Consider the following 26,351-nt stretch of genomic DNA (forward strand, 5'->3'; position numbering starts at 1 on the left):
GGTACAAGGGTGAAGTCCAGGCAGAAGGTCAGCACAATGTCTGAAGAAAAGTCTGCACAGTGAGCAAGTTTCTAATCCAGGGCTCAGATTAACCCTCTGATCGAATTCTTACAGTTATATATACTGTAAAAACGTCTAAAGTCATGAATAACATTAAAATTTTGGGGTGTTTCATCATTCCAAAGCAATTTATAAAACAAATCTATGTCTACAACAAAAATTATCAAAGAATTGAAAAAATAGTTGATACAAGATTTGATTTATTAAAAAAATGTAATGGCCAAACTGCAAAGATGACTGTGTTGAGTTTTGGCAAAACTGTCATCAAACTCCCTGCTTCTCTGCAATAATTTTTCTGAAAAACAAGTGATCCTGAGATGGCATTTAGACCAGATCTAAAACTCTGAATATGTATAAAACCTCTTTAGGGGCTTACCTGGTGGCGCAGTGGTTGGGAATCTGCCTGCCAATGCAAGGGACACGGGTTCGAGCCCTGGTCTGGGAAGACCCCACATGCCGCGGAGCAACTAGGCCCGTGAGCCACAACTACTGAGCCTGCGTGTCTGGAGCCTGTGCTCCGCAAAAAGAGAGGCCGTGACAGTGAGAGGCCCACGCACCGCGATGAACAGTGGCCCCCGCTCGCCGCAACTGGAGAAAGTCCTCGCACAGAAATGAAGACCCAACACAGCCAAAAATAAATAAATTAATTAAAAACCTTTCTTTAAAAAAAAAACAAAACCTCTTTAAGTAAGGAGCCTATACTTAAAAGTTAAAAGCCAAAGGTCTTAATAATGTTTAAACAGTGAATTTAGTGGGCAGAAGACCTAAACAGACATTTCTCCAAAGAAGACATACAGATAGTCAACAGGCCATAAAAAGATGCTCAACATCCCTAATTATTAGAGAAATGCAAATCAAAACTACAATGAGGTACTACCTCACACCAGTCAGGATATGGCCATCATTAAAAAGTCTACAAGTAACAAATGCTGGAGAGGGTGTCGAGAAAAGGGAACCCTCCCACACTGTTGGTGGGAATATAAGCTGGTGCAGCCACATGGGAAACAGTATGGAGGTTCCTCAAAAAACTAAAAATAGAGTTGCCGTATGATCAAGCCATCCCACTCCTGGGCATATATCTGGACAAAACTATAATTCAAAAAGATACATGCATCCCTATGTCCACAGCAGCACTATTCACAATAGCCAAGACATGGAAACAACGTAAATGTCCATTGACAGATGAATGGATAAAGAAGATGTGGTACATATATACAATGGAATACTACTCAGCCATAAAAAAGAATGTAATAATGTCCTTTGCAGCAACATGGGTGGACCCAGAGATTATCATACTAAATGAGGTAAATCAGAAAGAGAAACACAAATACCATATGATATCACTTTTTCGTGGAATCTAAAATATGACACAAATGAACTTATCTACAAAACAGAAACAGACTCACATACATAGAGAATAGACTTGTGGTTGCCAAGGGGGTTAGAGAGGGATGGAGTGGGAGTTTGGGGTTAGTAGATGCAAACTAGTATACATGGAATGGATAAACAAGGTCCTACTGTATAGCACAGGGAACTATATTCAATATCCTGTGATAAACCATAATGAAAAAAATATTAAAAAGAATGTATGTGTATGTACAACTGAATCACTTTGCTTACAGCAGAAATTAACACAACATTGTAAATCAACTATACTTCAATTAAAAAGTGAATTTAGTATCATTGCATCTTCTGAACTTTACCAAAATTCAAATTCAATGCATATATTGAATGCAAAGTTCTAAACAGGTGTACAATGTCTCTTTCGCCCCACAAAATAAAGACTATTATACTTTGTGTAGGAAGAAAAATTACTTACCGCTATAATATCTAATGTATTATCGCAGACTTTTCGGATTTCATTATTTTTATCATGCATCAGATCTATGAGATATGCTGGAGCCTCTAAATAAAAAGTGGTTAAAGAAACAAACTGTGCTTGAGATTGCAGCTATTCAATCATGTTAGAGAATCCTGCATTTCTCTAAATTCAAATGTTAATCTGAAATTTAACTTCAAATTTTAAACTAAAATCATTACTACAAGATGACCAAAAATATTTAATATTTCATTTATTTAAAAAACATGGATAACAGGGATAAGAAAGGGGGGAGAAAAACCTAGATAAAAATGGGTAAGGAAAACAGAGCTAGTAAATCTCAGAAAATCCAAGGCCATATTTTTGAAACCATGAAACTTGTGAAAGTAACTAAAGAAGGAGCTCTACAGCTGCATAGTTGTAAAACTTTGATTGACCTGACCCTCCTAAAAGTTCAGAAAAATTAATTTCACACAAAAATTCACATACAAAAAATTTCACACAACAGAAAAGAATCATAGTCAAACCCCATATATAGGTATGGTTATTATAAGGAAGAGAAAACATAAGACATTTTTACATAAAAGCTGAAAGCTGCAACCCTAATATTTCAAAAAGAAATAAAAGAATTTAAGAAATCAATAGATATATATGAAAGAACAATATGAATCAGAATTAGAAAAGTCAGAGAAATAATTCCAGAAATAACCAAAAATTAATGTAAAAATCATTTCAAATATATAAAAACTAAGTTTATAGTAATGCAAGAGTAAATAAAAGCAACAGATAAAACTCTAAGTTAAACAGAAGGTAAAAAAGAAGAAAATTTGTAAAATTTTAAAAAATGAAAAGAAATTAAAAAGATTAGAAAATGACAGATACTAAAGATAGGCAAAGAAGATCCAACATAATATTGATAGAAATTTTAAAGAACCAAAACAACAGAACAAATACTATAAACTACAACTCAAGAAAATTTGCCTAAAATTAAAAAAAAAAAAAAAAAGACGAAACTACATACTGAAAGACTATATTTGCATACTTGGAAAAATCAAGCAAGGATGATGAACACCAAGTCAAATTCTAATAAAACTACTTGGCTTTAAAAAAACCCAGAAACATACTTTGGTCTTCCTGGCAAAAAGATCGAGTCACTTATAAGGGAAAAAAAAGTAAACTGTCATCAGACTTTATGACAGAGAATTAGTAGACTACAGACTTCTCATTGGCAGCAATTCAAGGTGGAAAAATACCTTCAAATTGCTGAGGGAAATAACTGGAAATATAGAATTCCATATTCTGCTAAATTATTATTAAAGAGGACAAACTAGTTATTTTCAGATACACATATATTTATTATTCATAGATGTTCACTAAGCAGTATAAGAGAATGTAATCAATTATGAAAGAAATCAATGCAGAAAAATAGAGGAACTGAATCCAAGAAAAAACAGTAAATGAGAAAACATACTATACTATTTAACATACTATAAATCCTAAATAAGCACTGGTTTTTAAAAAGGGATAATCAAAATAATAATTTTAAAATGTTATAAAAATTTTATGTTATTAAAATGAGGTGAAATTACAATACTAGAGAGCAACAAATAACATGGACTATGGAAGTGGAGACATCAGACTTACAAGCAGAAGAACAGATATATTCGTTTAGAACTTGGTGAGAATGCACATTGAACTTTAAGAGTAACACAAAAGAAAAGAAATGGAATGTATAAATAACAAGTAGGGGAAAAGGGAAGAATAAAGAAAACTCAAATCAATAAAGAAACCTCAATGGATCTGAAAGAGGCAGTGAAGAAAGAGAAAGCTATAATCTCCAATACTTAAAGTTGGTCTTGGTTAAAACTATTTGAAACAAAGCCCACAAGTTTCTAACAAGAAACTCTAGCACATGTGTACAAGCAAATGACATTTTTTGAGGCAATGGTTATAATGCCAAAAAAATTTTATCAAGTTTCATAGCAAGTGGCAAAGACAGAGGTTAACCCAGATCTTCTATTCATCAGTGCTACTTACTATTTTTGGGGGGGAATAAAAGGGATATATTTAAAATGTAGAAAAATATACAGGAAAATATATCGTTGTACACTCAAATTCATTTTTAGAAAAATCTGTAAAGAATATGGTGTTTATTGCCTCTTTTCTCTACTGGAATGTAAATTCCATTAGGGTAGGGACTTGGTCTATTTTGTTCACTATGGCATCCCCAGCTCTGAGAATATAACAGGTGCTCAATAAATTTTTATTTAATAAATAAATAAATAAGACCTACTCTACATACTACCCGTGGATTTTGTGAGGATAAGATGAAAATAAAATTCTTAGGAAACTCTTAGGAATTCTCTGGGGGAATCTAAAAGGATCTAGTCAAATTTGGGTTGTTTTATTTTGCATGCTGAAACTGTCGGGATTATATGAAAATTAATTATTATTATAGCACTGGTTCTCAATTCCTATGAGTTGTGCTCAAAGCCATTTTTAATATTTCAAACATCTTAATATAAATCATATATTTACCTAAAATAAGTCTACACCAACCATTTCAAAATGTCAAGTTTCTTCATTCTGTTAAAAATTTTATCAAATAATGTTGATCAGATTTTCTAACTTAAAAAATTGGAAAAAGCAATGATTTCCTGCCTAATAAATTTTATTTAAAATATTTAAGTATATTGGTTTCATAGAGAAAAATCACAGTAAAATGCTTAAAATTATGGTGAAATATTTAAATAATAATTTTAAACTATGTTACAAAATACAAGACATACTCAAATATCATTGACATCAACAAAAATCTTGTTTTTTGAAAACCAAAATATTGGGCTGAAGCCCTTCAGCAATCTTTATCCAATCTTAAGACATGGACTAAAGCATCAGATCTAATATTCCTTGATGCTTTTGTAAAAATTTTAATTCAGCAGATCTTTTATCTCCCACTCCCACCATTATCAACACGTTATATTCTTCAGAATAACTATTTAAAAAGTATTGACTTTAGATTCAATGGCTTAACAAAAATTGCACTTGGGAGAAAATGAAAAGAAACTTACACTGAGAAGAAAAAATCAAATACAAGTAGTCTTAATAGTGTGAGCTTTGGTAATAAGGTACAGAGAGTACATTTAAAACAGACAGACCAGAGCAGAGGTAACACTTATTCACTGTGTGTCAGGCACCTGGTATGTACTTTAAACGCTTCATTCTTCTTTAGTCCTAAGGAAGAAACACTATGAGATGACACATAAACAAGGGGCTGCCTTCCAAAGAAGTTACCTAAAAAACGCTATACTTTCACTTTAATGTTTTCTAATATGTGTTTCTTACAGTGACTTCTGGAGTTATATAAATCTTCTCTACATAAAATATTCTTTTAGAGATTCTCAACCCAGAAAAGCATATTAAAGGCTCCAAGAAGACCCTGCAGCAAGAATATCTGTTTAACTCAGTGTTTCCCAAACTCATTTATCACAGAACCTTTTTTCATTAAGCAACTATTAATTCTAGAGGCACACATTCCATGGAACACAGCTGAAAAGTTATTCCAACGATGTTAACATTGCTCAAAAGTGTATTTCGAATTTATCTTTCTGGGAGAGTTAGTTTATAAGCCACATTTTAAAAATATTTATTACTTTATGATAAAAAGAGTTCTCTCTAGTGAAGCTGTTACAGCAAAATAGTATTTGCATTTTGACAGCCCTTAGCAAAATGAACATTTCTCAATTAAACTTGCTTTAATCAGACTTGACTCTTGGAGACCTTATATGGTTCCAGAAATTAAACTTGTCCTCAAAAGCAAGGCAATGTTAATACTTAAAGCATGTGTTATTGGCTCTGAACACCAGAGGAGCCTCAAAATGTTTTGAGCAATAGCCCAGTGTATAAAAAAGTATCCCAATTAAATTTTAAATTTTAAAAGAGCATTTACCATTTAGATACATGAATTCATTGACTAAAGAAGTTCTAACCACATGGCAGGTACTATAAGTTTTGGGTATGGATAAAAGGAAGACAAAGCCAGTCCTTGAGCTAGAGGAGCTCAAAATCTTTTGGTAGAGACAGGCATATAAATACATAATTTAAAGTACTTTATTAGAGGTGAAAAATAAAGAAATTACTCCCAATGGTAAGAAGGCAGGCAGAGGATTAGAAAGGCTAAACTGAGAAGATGGCTTATAAACTTATCTTTGATGAGTTGGAGACTGTCAGGTAAAAAAAAGAAAAAAAAAAAAAAGGAGAAAAATGCATCTGAGTTTGACAAGGCAAATGAAGAGGGAATAAGTTATGACAGGGAGGGTAATGTCTGATAAATGATGAGAATTTGGTATGTTAAGAGAAACTGTGTATTATAAGGTTAAAGGGCAACTTTGGAAAAATAGGTTAAGGTCAGGTTATGAAGCGATATATGCAAAAAACAATTTAGATTTTTCATATGGGTAATGAATGATTTTATGCAGTATTTGAAAGCAGCTTTTTTTCTTTTTTTGTACACAAATAAGCAGACCACCACAATTAAAAAAAAACAAAAATCACAAAGATTCAGCTTAGATACTACATCCACTGCTAGCCTTTCATGACATTCCAAGACTTGGTTTATATATATATCCTCTCCTGTGCCTGATGTACATACCTTTATGACATTGATTACACTGGATTTTAATTTTATATTGATTTACTTGTCTAGCCTTCCAATTAGACTATAAACTCCTTGAGTACAGGGGCTGACACTTTTACATGTCTAGCACTTAAAACAGTATCTGTTAGATGGCCAGAACTTGATAAATGTTTGCAGAATAAACGAATGATTAATTATGTAGTAAAAGAGACAGCAGACACAACATTTTCAACTAAGGGACTGGGTGGATGACATTTATTATCGACCATGAATACAGAAGGTATACTTTTTGAGAGGTAGATGTTAGCAATATTGAATACCCTTTTGGATACAATAGTGATAAAATACCAATTTCTGAGTATCTCTCTGTGTTGGGAACTATTACTATTAAATCCACTAGTACTGACAGCTATCCTATAGGAGGTCTTTTTATTTTAATAATATTATGGCCATTTTATAGATGCAAGATTGTATGCTCAAGGAAATTAAGTATGGACATTATCCAATGTCCTGTAGCTAGTAAGTGCATTTAAAATTAGGGCTATTTAATTATATTATATTATATTATTTAATTATAATGCTTTATAGGCCATACTATGCCCCCTTAGGTAGGTGGAAGACATCCAGGTAGCAGTTAGCAACAAATGCCTGGGACTCAAGAAAGAGGTTTCAAAGATATCAAATACTTATTAGCATATAAGTAGCATAGAAGCTGAAGTCATGGGAATAGTAGATGTGTTTTCCCATGTATAGTGAATAAGGTAAGATTAAAAGAGGACTAAGGATAGTCCTAGGAACCTGTGACATTTAAGTTATGTTAATAGAGAAGGAAGTTATGAGATATTTGTTAGGTTTTTTAGGAAACCTGACAAGTTAATAAAATTGTTCTCCAATGTATCTTACCTATATACTGATTTGGGGTAAATAGCTTCTATGAAGAATAGCTTGCCCTCTAAATTTATTTCAAAACTTGATATTTTCTATAATATTTGAACACTTGCAAGAAAAAATACCTAAAAATGCATCTTTTCTTAATATGTGAAGTGTCATTATCTATGGTAAACATTGAAGGATACGTGTTTCCTTGATTATGACATCTCTTGTGGCTTGGTGGAAAACCATTTGGTAGAAGACATAAATTATCTGACACACAAATTCATCATCTTCTTGTTGAGCTGAAAAGAAACAGAAAACTTCAAATAAAAGAATACTATATTATATACAAAATTGAAAAACATTGAGGGGAAAAATGAAGAATGAGAAAGACTAACGGTGACAAGGAGACAAGTAAAGGACAATTAGTTTAAATTATTTATAATATATGGGTGGCAAGTATCATTTACATCTTAGGTGTTTTTGCTAAATTACATGATGGTGATCAGTCAAAAAATTTCATAATAATATATTTTCAGAAGTTTTAGTAAATTTGGTTGTGGTCAAACTAAATAGGTTAAATTACTTTGAAATACAAAAATAAAAAATAAGAGTGTAAAGAGAGAAATTATATCATCTCTGAGTCCAAACCACACTGCTTGAGAGTGTTCATCTCAAAAGGTTGTATCTAGGAAGAACTGAGAAACAAGTCATGTTTAAGAGAATAGTAATGGTGCTTTTCTGTAATTTTTGCTATTTTTTGCCACCAAGTATAAAGAAATTGATTAAATTAACGTCTAAGTCCCCAGTGTGACATGGCAACACTTACCACCACTTGTGGGGACTTCTTTTTTTTTGGTGCCTCATAAAAAAATTCTTCAAATAATTCTAATTTGTAACATAAACCTGGTTTTATTTTGTCTCTATAATGTTGACCTCACATGAGAAAAATGGTTCTTAAAAAAATCACATCTTCTAAGTTTTTGGTAGAAATTAGACTGTTATAAACAGGTTTTTTATTTGTTGAATAATGTTAACAAAATTAAACTTTACTTATTGGTATGAAGTAATAAAGTAATTTTAGTTCCAATCAATTATACTAGTAAAAAGGAATGTTACATAATCATACAAACTAATTAAGAAATGTTTATTATCATGAAAAGAAGACTAACAGAATAGTGGATGACCACTGATTAATACATGTAATGGCAAAAGCAAATATTTATAGAAATCCAATTTTTAGATACTGGTTATGAAATTTGATTTACTAATAGTCTGCTAACAACTCTTGGCAACAGATCAGTGCTATCTGTTAGACAAAGATTTACAGGTCAACAGAGCATCCAACCAGCTGTGTGGAATAAATTGTGGTCCCCTCAAAGTCCAACTGTTCCAAATAATTTTCCTCACTAACTTGTCAAAGTACCAGTCTCTTAGACTACTTGGGTTAAAATTTTATTAATTTCTCTCTTGGTATATAGTGTTCCCTCACTTAACCCCAAGGGTTTTAATCTTGAAAGTCCATATATTTCATAAAAACAGTAGTATACAGCCTCTGCCTGTGATAACCACATGTCAGAGAACATCAAAATATAGTAAAACACTGAGCTGGCTCTGTTATTATCTCTCAGTCATAATCAAAATGGGACAGCAATTCAAGGACCCAGATCATTTTGTTTCAACTTTCTCCAGCTCACCACAAAATCCTCATTCTCATTCTGCCAACTACATTATCTTTACTCTCACCTCCCAACTACCTGGTCTTTTAATAATTTCTAATCTGAAAACTCCTGGCTGTGTGAAGGGTGCACCAAAACAAATACATATACACTATTTGTAGACATACTTCAAATATGGAGGCACTATCTCTAGATGACCATTAAAATGCATTATGTTAAAGAATTTACAAATCAAACTTGTAAAGATTTAGAAGAGAAAAATGGGCAAAAGACTTAAATAGGCACTTCACTTTATTAGGCATATCCAATAACCAATAAATACAAATAGGTACTCAATTTCATTAATTATTAGGGAGATGCAAATTAAAACCACAATGAGATACCACTATGAAGGCTATAATTAAAGAGGCTGGATGCCAAAATATGTTGGTGATGTAGAATAACTGGAACTTTTCTACATTGCTGGTGGGACTGCAAATTGGCACAACTACTTTGGAAAACAAAGTAGTTGGCATTATTTCTAAAGCCAAATATATGCGTACTCTGTTCTGCTCCTAAGTATGTGTCTAACAGAAATGAGTAAATACGTTCACTGATTGAAATGCTAAAGAATGCTCATAGGAGCATTACTTATAATAATAGCCCATCAATTACAGGAAAAAACTTTAAAAAACACAAATACATGGAGGCTAAACAGTGCACTACTAGATAACCAAGAGATCACTGAAGAAATCAAAGAAGAAATTAAAAAATACATAGAAACAATGACAACGAAAACACGATGACCCAAAACCTATGGGATGCAGCAAAAGCAGTTCTAAGACGGAAGTTTATAGCAAATTTAATCTCACCTCAAGAAACAAGAAAAACCTCAAATAAACAATCTAACCTTACACCTAAAGCAACTAGAGAAAGAAGAACAAAGAAAACCCAAAGTCAGTAGAAGGAAAGAAATCATTAAGATCAGAGCAGAAATAAATGAAATAGAAATGAAGAAAACAAGAGCAAAGATCAATAAAACTATAAGTTGGTTCTTTGAGAAGATAAACAAAATTGATAAACTTTAGCCAGACTCACCAAGAAAAAAGAGAGAGGATGCAAATCAGTAAAATTAGAAATGAAAAAGGAGAAATCACACTGACACCACAGAAATACAAAGGATTATAAGAGACTATTACAAACAACTCTATGCCAATAAAATGGACAACCACAAAGAAATGGACAAATTCTTGGAAAGGTACAATTTTCCAGGACTGAACCAGGAAGAATTAGAAAATATAACCAGACCTATCACAAGTAATGAAATTGAAACTATAATTAAAAATCTTCCAACAAACAAAAGTCCAGGATGAGATGGCTTCACAGGCGAATTCTATCAAACATTTAGAGAAGAGCTAACACCAATCCTTCTCAAACTCTTCCAAAAAATTGCAGAGGGAGGAACACTTCCAAATTCATTCAACGAAGCCACCACCACCCCGATACTAAAACCAGACAAAGATACCACAAAAAAAGAAAATTACAGACTAATATCACTGATGAACATAGATGCAAAAATCCTCAACAAAATACTAGCAAACAGAATCCAACAACACATTAAAAGGTTCATACACCATGATCAAGTGGGATTTATCCCAGGGCTGCAAGGATTCTTCAATATATGCAAATCAATCAATGTGATACACCATATTAACAACTTAAGGAATAAAAACCATATGATCATGTCAATAGATGCAGAAAAAGCTTTTGACAAAATTCAACAGCCATTTATGATAAAAACTCTCCAGAAAATGGGCACAGAAGGAACCTACCTCAACATAAAGGACATATATGACAAACCCACAGCAAACATCATACTCAAAGGTGAAAAACTAAAAGTATTTCCACTAAGATCAGGAACAAGACAAGGATGTCGACTCTTGCCACTCGTATTCAACATAGTTTTGGAAGTCCTAGCCACAGTAATCAGAGAAGAAAAAGAAATAAAAGGAACACAAATTGGAAAAGAAGAAGTAAAACTGTCACTGTTTGCCGATGACATGATACTATACATAGGAAATCCTAAAGATGCCACCAGAAAACTGCTAGAACTAATCAATGAATTTGGTAAGGTTGCAGGATAAAAAATTAATGCACAGAAATCTCTGGCATTCCTATACACTAACAGTGAAAAATCAGAATGAGAAATCAAGGAAACAATCTGATTTACCATCACAACAAAAAGAATAAAATGCCTAGGAATAAACCTACCTAAGGAGGCAAAAGACTTGTACTTAGAAAACTATAAAACACTGATGAAAGAAATCAAACATGACATAAACAGATGGAGAAATATACCATGTTCTTGGATGGGAAGAATCAATACTGTGAAAATGCCTATACTACCCAAAGCAATCTACAGATTCAAGGCAATCCCTATCAAACTACCAATGGCATTCTTCACAGAATTAGAACAAAAAATTTTACAATTTGTATGGAAACACAAAAGACCCCAAATAGCCAAAGCAATCTTGAGAAAGAAAAATGGAGCTGGAGGAATCAGGCTACCTGACTTCAAATTATACTACAAAGCCACAGCAATCAAGACAGTATGGTACTGGCACAAAAACAGAAATATAGATCAATGGTACAGGATAGAGAGCCCAGAGATAAACCCATGCACCTATGGTCAACTAATCTGACAAAGGAGGCAAGGATATACAGTGGAGAAAAGACAGCCTCTTCAATAAGTGGTGCTGGGAAAACTGGACAACTACATGCAAAAGAATGAATTTAGAACACTCCCGAACACCACACACAAAAATAAACTCCAAATGGATTAAAGACCTAAATGTAAGACCAGACACTATAAAACTCTTAGAGGAAAACATAGGAAAAACACTCTTTGACATAAACCACAGCAAGATCGTTTTTGACTCACCTCCTAGAGTAATGAAAATAAAAACAAAAATAAATATATGAGACCTAATTAACCTTACAAGCTTTTGCACAGCAAAGGAAACCATAAACAAGATGAAAAGACAACCCTCAGAATGGGAGAAAATAGTTGCAGATGAAGCAACGGCAAAGGATTAATCTCCAAAATATAGAAACAGCTCATGGAGCTCAATATCAAAAAAACAAACAACCCAATTAAAAAATGGGTGGAAGACCTAAACAGACATTTCCCCAAAGAAGACATACAGAAGGCCAAGAGGCACGTGAAAAGATGCTCAACATCACTAATTATTAGAAGAATGCAAGTCAAAACTACAATGAGGTATCACCTCACACCAGTCAGAATGGCCATCATCCAAAAATCTACAAATAATAAATGCTGGAGAGGGTGTGGAGAAAAGGGAACCCTTTTGCACTGTTGGTGGGAATGTAAATTGATACAGCCACTACGGAGAACAGTATGGAAGTTCCTTAAAAAACTAAAAATACAACTACCGTATGACCCAGCAATCCCACTACTGGGCATATACCCTGAGAAAACCATAATTCAAAAGGACACATGTACCCCAATGTTCACTGCAACACTATTTACAATAGCCAGGACATGGAAACAACCTAAGTGTCCATTGACAGATGAATGGATAAAGAAGATGTGGTACATATATACAATGGAATATTACTCAGCCATAAAAAGGAATGGAATTGGGTCATTTGTAGAGACGTCGATGGACCTAGAGTCTGTCATACAGGGTGAAGTAAGCCAGAAAGAGAAAAACAAATCCCATATGCTAACACATATATATGGAATCCAGAAAAATGGTACAGATGAACCTATTTGTAGGGCAGGAATGGAGACACAGACATAGAGAACGGACATGTGGACACAGGGGTAAGGGGAGGATGGGATGAACTGGGTGATTAGGTTTGACATAAATACACTACCATGTGTAAAACAGATAGCTAGTGGGAACTTGCTGTATAGCACAGGGAGCTCAGCCTGGTGCTCTGTGATGACCTAGATGCGGGGGTAGCGGGGGAGGGAGGTCCAAGAGGGAGGGGATATAGGTATTCATAGAGCTGATTCACTTCATTGTACAGCAGAAACTAACACAACATTGTAAATCAATTTTACTCCAATGAAAAATAAATAAATAGATTAGAAAAGAAAACAAACAAAAACAACCACCCTACTATCAATCAACAGTAGAAAGGAAAAATAGTGGTATATTTATTTATACAGCAACAAAAATAACATAGTTCTGTACAAAACATAGACAAACCTCACATTTATAGGGAAAAAGAAACAAGACTCTATTTCTAAAAAGCTGAAAACCAAGCAAAATTCATCTATGGGTGATAAAAAGAAAAATGGAAACCACTCTGGCGAAGGTGGTAATGACTGGGAGGTGGCAGGAGAGGGACTTCTAGGGTGCTGGTAATGTTTCATTTCCTTATATGAGTGGGAATAACATGAGAGCACTCATTTTGAAAATTCATTGTGCTAAACATACTTACAACTTGTGTATTTTTCTTTACGTATTATACCTGGTACAGGAAAGACTGAGATTAGAGGGTCTTTTTAAGCTTTCCATATTAGTATATTTAACTTCTATACTAATTAGCTACTTTTAATGTATATCTGCTATGGGCAAATTGCATCCCTCCAAAATTCATATGCTGAAGCCCTAATCCCAAATGTGACTATATTCGGAGATAGGGCCATAAGGAAACAAGTAAGGTTAAATGAGGTCATAAGGGTGGAGTCCTGATCCCACAAGATTAGTAACCTTATAAGAAGGGATACCCAAGCACTTGTGTGTGCTCGTGCTTTCTCTCTCTCCCTCTCCCCCACTTCCTCTGCCCACCTGCCATATGAGGATGTTAGGACACAACAAGAAGGTGGCCTTACGCAACCCAGAAAGAAAGACCCCACCAGAAATCAAATTGGCTGGCACCCTGATAGACTTCCCAGCCTCTAGAACTATGAGAAAATACATTTCTGTTGTTTAAGCCACCAAGTCTGTGGTATTTTGTTATGGTGACCTGAGCAGACTAACACAAGGTCCTAGAGAACTTGGTCCTAATAAAATACTATTAGAGTCAGACAAATTTTGTATGCAATATGGAAAACGAAACCTTGCCCCTTAAGAGCAAAACAAAGGTAAGGGGAAGACTATCTAGGCCTCCGCTATCCAGTATTGTAACCATAGCCAATGTGGCTAGTTAATTTTAATTAAATTTAATTTAAACTCCAGGTTCTCAGTCCCAACAGCCACATTTCAAGTATTCAATAGCCACATGTGTTGGACAGTGCAGATAGAGAACATTTTCTTCACTGCAGAAAGTTTAGAGGACAATACTATATATGGATCTAGGAGGGAATATGGTGATTAGAATTAGCTTCCAAATAAACTTTTCTGATTAGAAATCAAGATATTAAAAAAAAGGGTTTGTGCAAGATAGAAGGTCCAATTCAACCAAAACAAAGCTCAACATAAAGAAGAAATGGTAGAATATTAGTTGTTCAAGGCTGATAAGAGGAGGGTAGTGTCAGTAAAATTGGTCCTGAATCACTTTATAGCAACATTCTTAACTTTGCAACCTAAAGCTATTTGATACTATGCTATCTAATCCCAGTAAAAGTATATTTAATTCATTTTCCTAACTATATAATTTAAGTTGCTGTAAGATGAGTAACGCAACAAGATAAATAATATTTCATGATTGCAGATTCCACATTTAAAAATCTAAACTCATAACTTGTTTATATATTAGCATAAAAATAAATTAAGATAAATTATAATTTACCATTTAGCAACTCAATGAGTGCAGGGATTATCCCAGATTTGGCTAGCAATGCAGCACAAGAGTCATCCATAGACACAGTTCCAATCATTATAACCACTTCTAAAACAAGGTCATCTTCTGCAGCACCTAGTAAAGTCAAATCACAGAAAGTTTTCATTGAAATGTCCTGATACAAATCCTTTTATATTGCCAAAATTCTAATTCACAGAAAAGATACTAAAAGCTATTAAATCAGTTCTTATGAATCATTAACACGCTTATAAATGTGTCCTTTTTCCAAAATTCCATGTTTGTGGAATTCCATTCCATGATGACAGTTCGTGGTGGTGGGGCAGTAGAGAGGTGGAGATAAGTCTTTGAAATTACAAATGAATGACAATGTAAACACAGAAAATAGAAGAGTCATTTGAATGCCTCAAAGAACTTAGTGTGTGCATGTGAACTCATGTAGAGCGGGATGGTATTTAGTAATTTTAAAAAGGCAGGATAAAAAAAATAAGAAGAAAGGATAGGAAAGGGAAACTAATATTAAAAAAACATACTGTTAGGGAAGAGAGTACATACATATACGAGGAGAACTAGTGACTGCCTTTCTGAGAGAAAGAAACTAGAACTAGGGCTAGAACTAGAGGCGTGGGAAGAAAACGTGTTACGTAGTACAATAATGGTCACAAAATACTGTTCTAGCAGCCTTATCCACAACAGAAAGCAATAACTTAATGATTACGCAGAAGTGAAATATGTAGCACAGACCTGGTTTGAGTTTATCCTTGAGGTATGGAACCAGCTTATACTCCTTAAGAACCAATTCCCAGTCTAAGTCTGGAATGGTCAAATTTGCAAGAGTTCCTAAACATTCAATCACAAACTCCTCCTCTTCATCATTAGAGATTTGAGCTGCAAGGTCCCCAACATAATCCTGAATAAAATAGAATTTTAATACAAATTTAAAATATGATTTCTGCAGAAGAACTAATCTAATGATTTAACCCATAGGAAGAAAAAGTATCAAATGTGATTCTCTTGTTTTAATAACCTTGAGCTAAATTGCTAAGGGAGACTACGGTGAACTGGTTTAAGGCAAGCAAACTGGAGTGAGGATGAAAAGGTTAGGGATAGGGATGGTAAAACAAAAACAACATTAAAACTTAGGTTGAGATTTCTAGGAGCTAAACTTACAAGGAAGTTGAAGAAAAACCAACTTGGGTCATGAATTAATATTTGACAAGAGCTAAGGAAGAGTTATATTTCCAGACACAGCACTTTAAAGCTTTAATTCTCAGGCTATTTTAATACACAGAAAGCCAAAAACTACACTTACAATAAATAAATTTTTAGTTGGTCCATCATGCTGGGAAATGTTCCTAATCATTTTCATCAGCAATGGATCCTTGAACTTCAGAGCCCTCTTCATGAGCATCTTCAGCCCATTTCCTGATAATAAAAACAGAAAAACTCCCCCAATAAAGGTTCATTTAAATTTAATGATTTTTAAAATTTTCGGTTCTCAAAAAACCCCAATTTACACACAGAAAATACGTAAATATTAAGTGTACAATTAATTTTAATAAATGTATGCCCCTGTGTAATTCATACCCATATCAAGATACAGAATATTTCCATTCAATGCAGAAAGTTCCCTTGTGCTTAGTCAATCTTAGTCCCCCAATACAATTACTTTTCTTCTTTTCTCCTCCTTTTCCTCTTCCTCCTCTTCCCCTTTTTCTTATTTTTTATTTTTAAACACAGATTAGTTTTGCCTCTTCTAGAATTTCACATAAATGGAAGCACAGTATGTATATGAAATATGTACCACAAAGTTTTAAAATGTAAATACTTTTTGACCCATAAAAATTGTACTTCTAGGAATTCATCCTAAGAATATAAAAATGGAAACATGAAAGATTCAGAGAAAGGAAAATTACTGTAGCATTGCTTGTAACAGAAAAGAAGTGGCAACAAACTAGCAGATTAAACTATGGAAAATCCTCTAATGGATTATTTTGCAGCTACTGGCAATTATGTTTTATTAAAGTATTTAATCATATGGAATGATATTCAGATATTAACTTCAAAAAACATGTCACCATATATAGAGAGAATCCCATTTTAATTTAAAAATACGCAGAAGCATTGTACCAAAGTTTTACCTATGATTATCTCTGGATAGTGGGAGTAAAATTTTTAATTTTTTCCTGTTTGCTCATTTGTACTTTTTATAATGAACATGTATACTTCTCAAATACGAAAAAACTATTGAGCAAACTCTGAAATATCATAATGTATGATGAATCATTTTATGAAGGTACTATAGAAACAAATAGCTAATACATTTGTATTGCAACATCTTACACTGTAACAGATTGCTTTGCAAATAAAAAGTTTTATTTCATCTAGAAAATATTTTTAAAAATCAAATTTCAATTAAGGGTAACTGACCAAATGGTTTATAAAATGTTACTAAAGGGTAAGCGTTTCTACTCATGATGTAAGAATAGTCTGAGTCTGACATTTAAGGATTATAGCTATAATTTTTAAAACTATTTAAAAATAGGATTTACATATTTACTATATTTCTTAATTCCTTATTATCTATTTTCCATCATATGCCAATAGCATATGATAGAGGTTATCTATGAAGCTCAAAGGCACTAACCTTCACAGATAAGCTGCACGTTCCTTTTGTTAGCAGCTAGATTAATGCAGAAAGAAATGAGTTCCAAGTCAATTCGTTCATCCGAACACTCAAAGAGCATCTTCATTAACTAGCAAGAAGCACAAAACATATTTTACTCAAAAAACCCCCAAACACACAAAAAACCACAGGCACTATTTTATCACAGGATGTTACCTTAGATTGTATGTTGGAAATAATATAATACAATTACATTTTCAACATAGAAGTGGTAGGCTTTTACTGTTGAATAACGGAATGCTTAATGAACTATTAGATGCTCAGCATTCAATATGAACTTCCAAGTACACTGGAGAATATAAGAGGTATATTAGATAAAGCCTTTTCATTTAAGGAATTTAAAATGTTGTGTGGAAGTAGACCATTCTGAGCAATGAAAATAGCTTGTGCAAAGGTTACAAGGCAGGAAAAAAAGTCATTCTTCTGAAGAATTAAGAGAAGGCCAAGCATGGTTGGAGTGAGGGAAATACTGTTAAGAGATAAGGTGAAAGCCAGATCACGCAGGATTCTGAAGTACACGTTAAGGATTTTGGGCTTCATCCTAAGGTAAATGGGAAGACATTAAAGGCTTCCAAATAAGGAAAGTGTAAGGATAAGATTTACGTTTCGAAAAGATCTGGTCAATGTAGAAAATAGATTGAAACAGGGTAAGAAAATGTGGCAAAACCATCTGAGGGGCTAGTGGAAAAGTCGAGGTATGATGATGGTTGCCTGGACTAGGTAGAGCAGTGGGGATAGAGATAAAAAGGATGGCTCAGAGATATATTTAGGAAAGAGAATCAAACTGGGATTTAATAACTGACTAGATGTTGGGGTTAAGGGAGAGGAAGGGTCAAAGATGACTCACAGGTTTCTGCCCTAAACAACAACATGGATGGTGGTGCTAACATTTACCAAAAGACAGAAACCAAAGTAGGAAAAAACTTTAAAGGGAAGACAGTAATTTTGGTTTTGGACATGCTGAATTTAAGCTGCCTATGTGACAGTCTGGTGCAGATAGTCAGTAAAAGTTATAAACACAAGTTTAGAAGACATGTTTGGACTGAAGGTATAATTTTAGGAATTGTCATTTATGGTTGATAACCGAACCTGTAAAGCTGGACCCAATCATTTGGGAGTGTGTATAAAATAAGAAACGAACTCTACTTCATGATAAGAGAAAGGGAAGGGACTTCCCTGGTGGCGCAGTGGTTAAGAATCCATCTGCCAATGCAGGGGACACGGGTTCGAGCTCTGGTCCGGGAAGATCCCACATGCCGCGGAGCAACTAAGCCCGTGCACCACAACTACTGAGCCTGTGCTCTAGAGCCCACAAGCCACAACTACTGAGCCCGCGCGCCACAACTACGGAAGCCCACGTGCCTAGAACCCCTGTTCCGCAACAAGAGAAGCCACTGCAATGAGAAGCCCACACACTGCAACAAAGAGTAGTCCCCGCTTGCTGCAACTAGAGAAAGCCCGTGTGCAGCAACAAAGACCCAACCCAGCCAAAAATCAATCAATTAATCAATAAATTTATTTAAAAAAAAGAGAGAGAGAAAGGGAAGATGGATCTGAGAAGCAGCAGACAGAAGAGTAGGAAGAAAAAGGCAGGCCACTTACGCCATTTAGCAGTAATCTAGATTTGTCATGATGAGCGATAGTTGCTATGTAATAAAGGAGAAATGAACAAACCTTAAGCTATACTTTTAAGAAGCTTGTCTACTGTTATTGGTAAATAGCATATTAACTTAGTGCATATTATATAAATATATTTTTCTCTTAGTCAAATTGCTAACAACATATGGAAGTCAATCCTAAATTTATAACCTAAAAATTTCTTATGTTTTATCTCAGCGGATACCTTTTTAGATCAACATGCCTTTGTTGACTGGTTAGACCCTATTTTGTTAAATCTTGTTTTGGTTATTCTCTATGTTAGTTCCAAATAACTTCTAAGTTTCAAAAAGGATACATGGTGAACACACAAAAATTAATCTTATTTCTGTATGCTAGCAATGAACACCTGGAAACCAAAATTTAAAAAGCAAATCCACTTACAATTGCTCCCCAAAATACTTAGATATAATTCTAACAAAACTATATGTATATATATAAAATTCACTATTTGCTGAGAACTACAAAAACACTATAGCTGGTGAATGGTTGGCATGTATCATGCCTTTTCCCAGAGAGCACTTCTTTAACACAAATGTTGCTGCTAGTGGAATCTTTAATCACTAACACTTAATAATGTTGCAGAACAAAAAAATTCTATGGCAAAGATAAAATAATCTTAATTTATTGGATATACTTTTAACAGATTTTGCTACCTATTAACTGCCAACTAAATTACAAATTAATAAAAATGTAGGTGACAATCCTCTAAAAATGTAAATATATACAGTATGTTTTTCATACTCTAATTAAAAACTCACTATAGATTTCTTCCAAACTTCTCCTAATACAAGAAGCTTTTTAAAAATAACAAAAGTCTGTTTGTTACATCAATGCAATGTTTAGCAAGGCAAAATATCTGTCGCTGTTTACTTGAAATTAACCTTGTAGTATGAAATTTGCCCTTAAGAGCGGTGTTACAGGGTGATTTGTTAGAAGCTGAGGGTTTTTGTTTTGCCTTGTTTTTGTAATTTCCACGTTAAGTCCTGTGGTGAAATATTCAGGAGTTAGCTTTTTAAAAAATAATGCATGGTTTAAAACCTTATCCAACACCTACATCCCCAAATCAAGAGAAATCAGGACTAAGTGTGAATGAAATACATCATGATATAGAATTAGTTTTTCATAATAAGAAAGAGAAACATTTCAATTTTAAAGTGTTCACATTTTAAAATAATAGTTTAGTTCAAGCTCTACGTGCAACACTGTCTTTGACTGCTACCCATAGCACTTCAGATGTAAGTGTAATTGCTGACAACTAGGAAATACTAAAACTAGATTTGTTCTGTTTTAACTATGTCCATTGTCATCTTTTACTAATTTAACAGGAAGGCACTAAAAGGCTTCAGCCTGTGCAATGAAGAGGCAATAGTGTTCAATCAGACAAGTCCCATATTGAGTATCAGATACCAAAGACCCAGGACCGAAATCACTGTGTCTAGACTCTCTGGCACCTGACTTCACTTATTTACCAGTGACCAGAGGCCAACCCCTACAGCTCTCTGTATTCACATACACCTCTGCCACCCCGACCCCCCTACCCAAACATCTTTGAATGATTATGGCAGAACTTTGCATGCCTCAGGAATCTCTTCTGACTGGCTACTCCCTAACTCTGCTGTTTGAAGTGATGCTCTGGTTTCTGAACTTCAGCAGATAATGGCAGGCAGGAGCAAAGGGGGCTGTCAGAAAGGACGTTTACCAGCATTCAGCTCAAAAGAAGCGTGTAGATCAAAGAGGGGCCAAATAGGACAACTGTGGTAGAAAACGTGTGGATTACTATGAAGATTCTTGCGCACTGTTCTAGGTAAAATGTTAAATAACACCATGACATCATTACCTAAACATGTACTTTGGCCATTCTATTACCAATAAATACTTTTATAAGCATCTGGATGGCATTTGCACCTATTTAAACAAAACATGCATCTTAGAGGTCTAAATAACAATGAACTGTTAATGTGTACTCTTAACTATTATTAGAATACAACCATTAACTCCTGGTATCCCCAAGTATGCTTACCTGGAACAATTCACCTACTGAGACCATTAAGATCATACATAAAGAAAGACTTGCCCTGACCCCCAAGTTTTACAAAATAGTGGCATAATAGAGGGAAAAAATGAGAATATATTGGATAATTAGAGGCAATAAAGTACAAAAGAAGCAAAGCAACATAATATGGGGAGAGACTATGATGCATGTTGACTTTATAACATCTACTCTGACTATTAAATAATTTACAAAAGTGAGCTCTAATTATAGGCTTATGTTAGAGCAACTCACAATCTATTTCCACCAAAGCCCAGCTCTTTAAGAATGAGAAATCAGTAATCATTTTTCCCCCAAAAGACCATGATCATGCACTAGATACAACCTCTTAAGGTTAATCTAATTTATGAAATGCTATTCCATGAGCCCAATGTTAACACATTGTTTATTTGGACTAATAAAATTCTGATGAAGAAATTTTAGAAAGTATAGGTTTATCCTATATAACACATATAAGAAAGGGAGTATTTAAATTGGACTCTGAGTGGTTCCAAAATAATAAGAAGCATTTACTAATGGCACCTTATTTTTGTACAGTGTTTCACAGTTTATAAAGTTCCTTTACATATGTATCTAATGGAATTAAAGAATATGACCATATCCCACATCTTTTTTGATCACTGAAATGAATATGAATGACAATTGAACCACTGCTTTCTTACTTTCAAAGTTATTTTAGGCTGCTCATTTGAAAAATTCATTTGTAATACTTGACAATATTTACTAAACAAAAATTAATGTGCATAATTTCAAAGTGAACAGAGTATTACATTAACTCTAATATATTCCAAACTTCAGATATGGTTTTATTTAATAAGTAGGTTAATCAGTTGCTACCACAAATGAGTTCAAAGCTTTGTTAGTATTATAAACATTACTTCAAGGAGTCAATACTTCTGAGAGGAGTATCGTTTTAATTCCTGAAGGAAGCTTGGGAATTTCAATTTAATCCCAAATTTGCTTTCCATGATTCTTTTATTTTACAATGTACTTTTACAATTGGTACTGGGTGGCAATCAAACCATGTCAACTTTTCCCCAAATATGTCAAAGTTGAGCCTTATAAAGTACAAGTTATAGGCTGGATAGCACTTTAGGAACAAACATACTATTCTAGAGTACCATTTGGTTTCTCAAAATATGGCCTCATACTAAAAAGTTTCCGGATGTTTACAACATAATTTGATAACATACCCTCACTATTCTTACCAGGGTTGAGCTTTAAAAACAAAATATAATAAACTAAAACCCCAAAACACTGACCACTGAATGAATTTTGCAAGATTCTGTTCATGAAATACAGACCACAAATGTCCTGAAAACCCCACTGCAGAAATGTTTCATGTTAGAAAATTATCTGGCAAGGAAACAAGCATGAATGTTGTCCTTGAAAAGGTATGGGAGAATTTTCTACAAAGTCTTCAACTGCAATAATAATAATGTTTCAAAAGTAACTTAAACAGGCTTTTATTTCTGATTATTTATTGAAAATAAAGTTTCACATTTTATGTTTGAGATCGTAAATTCTAGGGGATAGAGGGAAGGGTAACTCCAAATTAAATACTTAACAAAAAAAGTTTTCAATCTCTTTTTAGTTTACATTTATTTCTCTTTTATCTAATGTTATTTTCTTTAAAATCTAATCTAGATAAAAACAGTCAATCTAGACAAAAATATCATTCTTTTATCATTGCTTTCCAATTCATATCCTGTAGTCAATGAAGTTCTGACATTAAATGGGATTGGAAAAGGAACACCCTTTGAAACTGTGAAGCAAAACCCCTTGGAACATATGAAGTGAGACTGTAGTAAATCACCTGTAATCCCCCTTTGACATGGCTACTCTTTTATTGAAAACTTGTTTGACAAAGAGTTTGATTACACTTTGTATCGGCTGTAGTCTGACATGTGTTATCTCTATAAGAAGCCTTGCCTTGTTAGATAAAATATGCTTCATATTAGAAGGATGTCTACTTTCTGTAAACAAGCATAATTAGTTTATCCCCTGGTATAAAAGCCTAAGAAATTATCCTTGAGAGTTTATCAGTTTTTTAATTGCATGTAGATAAAGTATTAAAATTCTGGAATAGCAAATTCAATTTTTAGAACCGTTTTATTAATTTGGGATGAATAGAAGGATTAATAAAAATTAATAAAAACTATGGCCTGTTTTTTACTACATAATAATTATTTGCCAAATAATATACATTTAATAACTTATATTAGGCTAATAAGGAATTATGTAGTAGGAGTCTTAAGAGGATTACTTTAATAAGTATGACTTACTATACATATTCTTCTGAAGTGTCTTTTAAAAGTGTTATTTTTATTGTATATTATACATCCTGCGATTTTGCTTTTTCTATTTTAGAAAGCCATACTATAAAAATAATATTAAAAATCAGCCTAACTAGTGTTCCAATCATCAGATAGTATTCAAATTAGTAGAGCTCAGTTTAATGAAGATTAATGGCACAATAGTGATTCCATGAATGTAAATTCCCTAAGAGTAAAATTACACATGTATAGAATCTCCACCATTATAGTCTATGAAAAAAAAATCACTAAACTCCTTCAAGACAAATAAACCTAACATATGAAATATATCAAGCAACTGAGTTATAGCAAAAATCTTTCTTGAGAGCAGTGCTATAAAAATAAAAGTATTTTGATGAAGCATTTTCCCATCAGAGAACGCAAAGCATTTAAAACCGTCAACCACAAACAAAATTAAAGGGCAAATGACAAAGTTGGGAAACGTCTGTAATATGACAAGGAGTTAAAATAGTTATTATATATAGAGATATTATTTATTAATCCTAAAATATTGACATGCCAATGGAAAAATTATCAAGGGACATGAATGATTTATAACATAATATCAACAATAAGCATGTGAAAAATGTTCAACCTCACCAATATTCACAGAAATGCAAATAAAATGCAAATAAAAAGAAATAGAGACACTCCATTTTTAGAGAAATGATAGTATCCAGTGCTGTTAAAAGTGAAGTGACAGCTGGAAAAAAATCAACTCACATCTTCTTAGAAGGTAATTTGCCCATATTGTGTCAAATACACAAAATACCTTTTGACCTAGTAATTCTACTTTTAGGAATTTAAACTAAAGAAAAAATTGAGATGTGGTTAAGCTTTTACATACTATGATATTTATTCCACATTATTTCATTTGTTTACATACATTTACTTACATCAGTTTTTATGTGATAAACTGGAAAAAAACCTAAATATACAATTTAACAATATTTAAATTATGGTACACTTATGCAATAAAATAGTATACAACTATTATGAATAATTTTTGAAGAATGTTCAGTGACATGGGAGGGTACTTAACGATATATTAAGTTAAAAAAGCAATATAAAATTACATATGGCATATAATCTCAATACAGTATTTTTTTAACCATGTAGAAGAAAATGTACCAAAATTTTAAATGGTTATCTCTGGGTTTGGGATAACAGAAAGTTACTTTCATTTTTATAATGTTCTGTACTTTCCAGATTGTATATAACAAGTTTATATTATTTTTAAGAGGGGAATTTTAAAGAAAAAACCTATCTGGCAAATCAAGGGAAGAAAGCAAAAAACATATTTTTTGAATGCCTTTTAAAAAAACACTTAAAGCACTTACTTGTGGTATACAGTCAGTGTATGCAAACATTGATTTAAAGCGGTCATCCATGCTTATGTGGTAAAGAACACACATTGCTATTTGTTTGTAGTTTTCATTGCCTGCAAATAAGAAATCATGGATATGGTGAGATTTTATATTATGCCATGCATGGCATGGAATGACCACAAAGAAATTAATTTTTTTTGTATAACACACTTAAATTAATGCATTAAAACTTTTAAGCTACTGAATCAAAAAAAATCATTATATAACCCTAATTTAGAAAATATTTTGAGCTCCCTATTTCAATTCCAAAGTTTGGAGCACACTATCTATGAAATATCACTAAGTTCCAAGAGATTATGTGTATTTTACAAGGTATACTTTTGAAAAAAATTAACCACAAACCTAAGAATTAATTGTTCCCAGTAGCCCACTAAAAAGTAGATTTGGCCACTGGCCCCTCCATCCTTACTGTTTCATCAAAATATGTGATAAACACACTTCATTGACAGTGATAATGTATAAGAAATAGTAAACAAAAAGTATATTTAATTTTTATGAATCAGAAACTGGAAAAATAACAAATAATAAACAAAGTAGAATAGTATTTGCTACAATAAAAAAAAAATACATGTCCAAAAGAAGACATACAAATTGCCAAAAAACATATGAAAAGATGCTCAACATCACTAATCATTAGAGAAATGCAAATCAAAACCACAATGAGGTATCACCTCACAGCAGTCAGAATGGCCTGGCCATCATCAAAAAAATCTACAAACAATAAATGCTGGAGAGGGTGGGGAGAAAAGAGAACCCTCCTGCACTGTTGGTGGGAATGTAAATTGATACAACCACTATGGAAAACAGTATGGAGATTCCTTAAAAAACTAAAAATAGAACTACCATATGACCCAGCAATCTCACTACTGGACATATATCCTGAGAAAACCATCATTCAAAAAGATACATGTACCACAATGTTCACTGCAGCACTATTTACAGTAGCCAGGACGTGGAAGCAACCTAAGTGTCCATCGACAGATGAATGGATAAAGAAGATGTGGCACATATATACAATGGAATATTACTCAGCTATAAAAAGGAACGAAATTGAGTTATTTGTAATGAGGTGGATGGACCTAGAGTCTGTCATACAGGGTGAAGTAAGTCACAAAGAGAAAAACAAATACCGTATGCTAAAGCATATATATGGAATCTAAAAAAACGGTACTGATGAATCTAGTGGCAGGGCAGGAATAAAGACGCAGAAATAGAGAACAGACTTGAGGACACAGGGGCAGGAAGGGGAAGCTGGGGCGAAGTGAGAGAGTAGCACTGACGTATATACACTACCAAATGTAAAACAGATGGCTAGTGGGAAGCTGCTGCATAGCACAGGGAGATCAGCTCGATGCTTTGTGATGACCTAGAGAGGTGGGATAGGGAGGGTGGGAGGGAGGTTCACGAGGGAGGGGATATGGGGGTATATGTA

General features: G+C 33.5%; 1 protein-coding gene across 3 annotated transcripts in view; it reads right to left on the reverse strand.

Moving 5' to 3' along the window:
- KIFAP3 (kinesin associated protein 3) overlaps positions 1 to 26,351 on the reverse strand; it is a 173,325-nt gene that overhangs the window by 53,175 nt on the left and 93,799 nt on the right. For all 3 annotated transcript variants that reach the window (XM_007172509.3, XM_007172508.3, XM_057548060.1), the window contains exons 11-17: positions 24,872 to 24,972; positions 17,469 to 17,577; positions 16,134 to 16,246; positions 15,566 to 15,731; positions 14,813 to 14,938; positions 7,592 to 7,690; positions 1,880 to 1,965 (exon numbers count right to left, since the gene is read on the reverse strand). In XM_007172509.3, the coding sequence (XP_007172571.1) occupies positions 1,880 to 1,965; positions 7,592 to 7,690; positions 14,813 to 14,938; positions 15,566 to 15,731; positions 16,134 to 16,246; positions 17,469 to 17,577; positions 24,872 to 24,972 (800 nt within the window). The remainder of the gene's footprint in view (positions 1 to 1,879; positions 1,966 to 7,591; positions 7,691 to 14,812; positions 14,939 to 15,565; positions 15,732 to 16,133; positions 16,247 to 17,468; positions 17,578 to 24,871; positions 24,973 to 26,351) is intronic.

This window comes from Balaenoptera acutorostrata, chromosome 1, assembly GCF_949987535.1.
Source record: "Balaenoptera acutorostrata chromosome 1, mBalAcu1.1, whole genome shotgun sequence".
NCBI classification, from domain to species: domain Eukaryota; kingdom Metazoa; phylum Chordata; class Mammalia; order Artiodactyla; family Balaenopteridae; genus Balaenoptera; species Balaenoptera acutorostrata.